This window comes from Echinops telfairi, unplaced genomic scaffold (genome assembly GCF_000313985.2).
Source record: "Echinops telfairi isolate 266 unplaced genomic scaffold, ASM31398v2 ScPeMD7_7469;HRSCAF=8507_1, whole genome shotgun sequence".
NCBI classification, from domain to species: Eukaryota; Metazoa; Chordata; class Mammalia; order Afrosoricida; family Tenrecidae; genus Echinops; species Echinops telfairi.
The window spans coordinates 1,299,773-1,301,064 of NW_022111373.1; the positions used below are offsets into that span (position 1 = coordinate 1,299,773).

At 31.1% G+C, this 1,292-nt stretch overlaps 1 protein-coding gene and 1 pseudogene across 3 annotated transcripts in view; both read left to right on the plus strand.

Moving 5' to 3' along the window:
• Positions 1–998, plus strand: part of NME5 (NME/NM23 family member 5) — a 24,691-nt gene extending 23,693 nt beyond the window's left edge. For all 3 annotated transcript variants that reach the window (XM_045285319.1, XM_045285318.1, XM_004696631.2), the window contains one exon: positions 855–998. In XM_045285319.1, the coding sequence (XP_045141254.1) occupies positions 855–938 (84 nt within the window). In that variant the 3' untranslated portion in view covers positions 939–998. The remainder of the gene's footprint in view (positions 1–854) is intronic.
• Positions 573–661, plus strand: LOC115873806 (annotated as a pseudogene).
• Positions 999–1,292: the final 294 nt, after the last annotated feature.

Genomic DNA, 1,292 nt, shown 5'->3' on the forward strand with positions numbered 1-1,292 from the left:
CTATCTGTACCAATGTATATCCTCTGGTCTAGCCAGACTTGTAAGGTAGAATTGGGATCATGATAGTGGGGGGCTGATTGATTTTTATATGTTGTCTGCCACCCTGCTAAGTCTTTCCATTATTTCCAATAATTTTCTTGTCAAGTCTTGTGGGTTTTCTATGTATAGAATCATATAATCTGAAAATAGAGTTTTACTTCTTCTTTGCCAGTTTGCATGCTTTTTAATTTTTTTTTTATGTCTAGTAGCTCTGGCTAAGCCTTCCAGCACAATATTGGGTAAGAGCTGTGATAAAGCGTCTTTTGTCCGTTTCAGTTTACAAGGGAAAGCTTTCCATGGCACCATGCTGGCCATTGGTTTCCCACATACGGTGTTTATAATGTTGAGGAATTTCCCTTCTTTTTCTATTTTGATGAGTGTTTTATCAGGGATAGGTGTTGAGCTTTGTAATTACCTTTTCTATATCAATTGATATGATCATGTAGTTCTTTTCCTTTGTTTATATGGTGAATTGCATTGCTTATTTTTCTAATGTTGAACCATCCTTGCATACTTGGTATGAATCTTAATTGATCACTTCTTGGCCTTTTGGCTAAGATCAAGTGTAGAATCTTAATTGATCATGATGTATAAAAAATAATTGCTTTTAGCATGACTTTCAAGACTGCTATATATACTTGTATATAACAACATTTTATTTGCAAAAGTTAATATTGTAATTCTTAATGGTAATTTTCTTATTGTTAAAGTAAATTTGAAAGTTTGAAAGTTATTTCAGTTTTCAGTTGATGTAAATCGAAAGGGAATATTTAAATGTATATTAATTAAAGGATTGTTCCCATTTTCTTCTACAGATTTGGCTAGCTGATTGGCTGCTGGAAAATAACCCTAACAAACCTAAGCTTTCTCGCCGGCCAGCTTCAGAAGAACCTTATTAAAACAAAGTTCTACAAAGAACAAATGTCAAACTATATTATTATAAAAATTATGTACTTCTACTTTTTAAGAAATTAATTTTGAAAGATTTATGTACTTAATTTTTAGCAATTTAAATCACTGTTAAGTCACTTTTTTAAAAAGTCATTTTATTGGGGCTCTTATAGCTCTTATAACATTCCATACATCAATTGTATCAAGCATATTTGTACATATATTGTCATCATTTTCTACATTTGTTAAAACATTTTCTTTTTTTTTTTTTAATCATTTTATTGGGGGCTCGTACAATTCTTATCACAATCCATACATACATCCATTGTGTCAAGCACATATGTACATTTGTTGCCCTCATC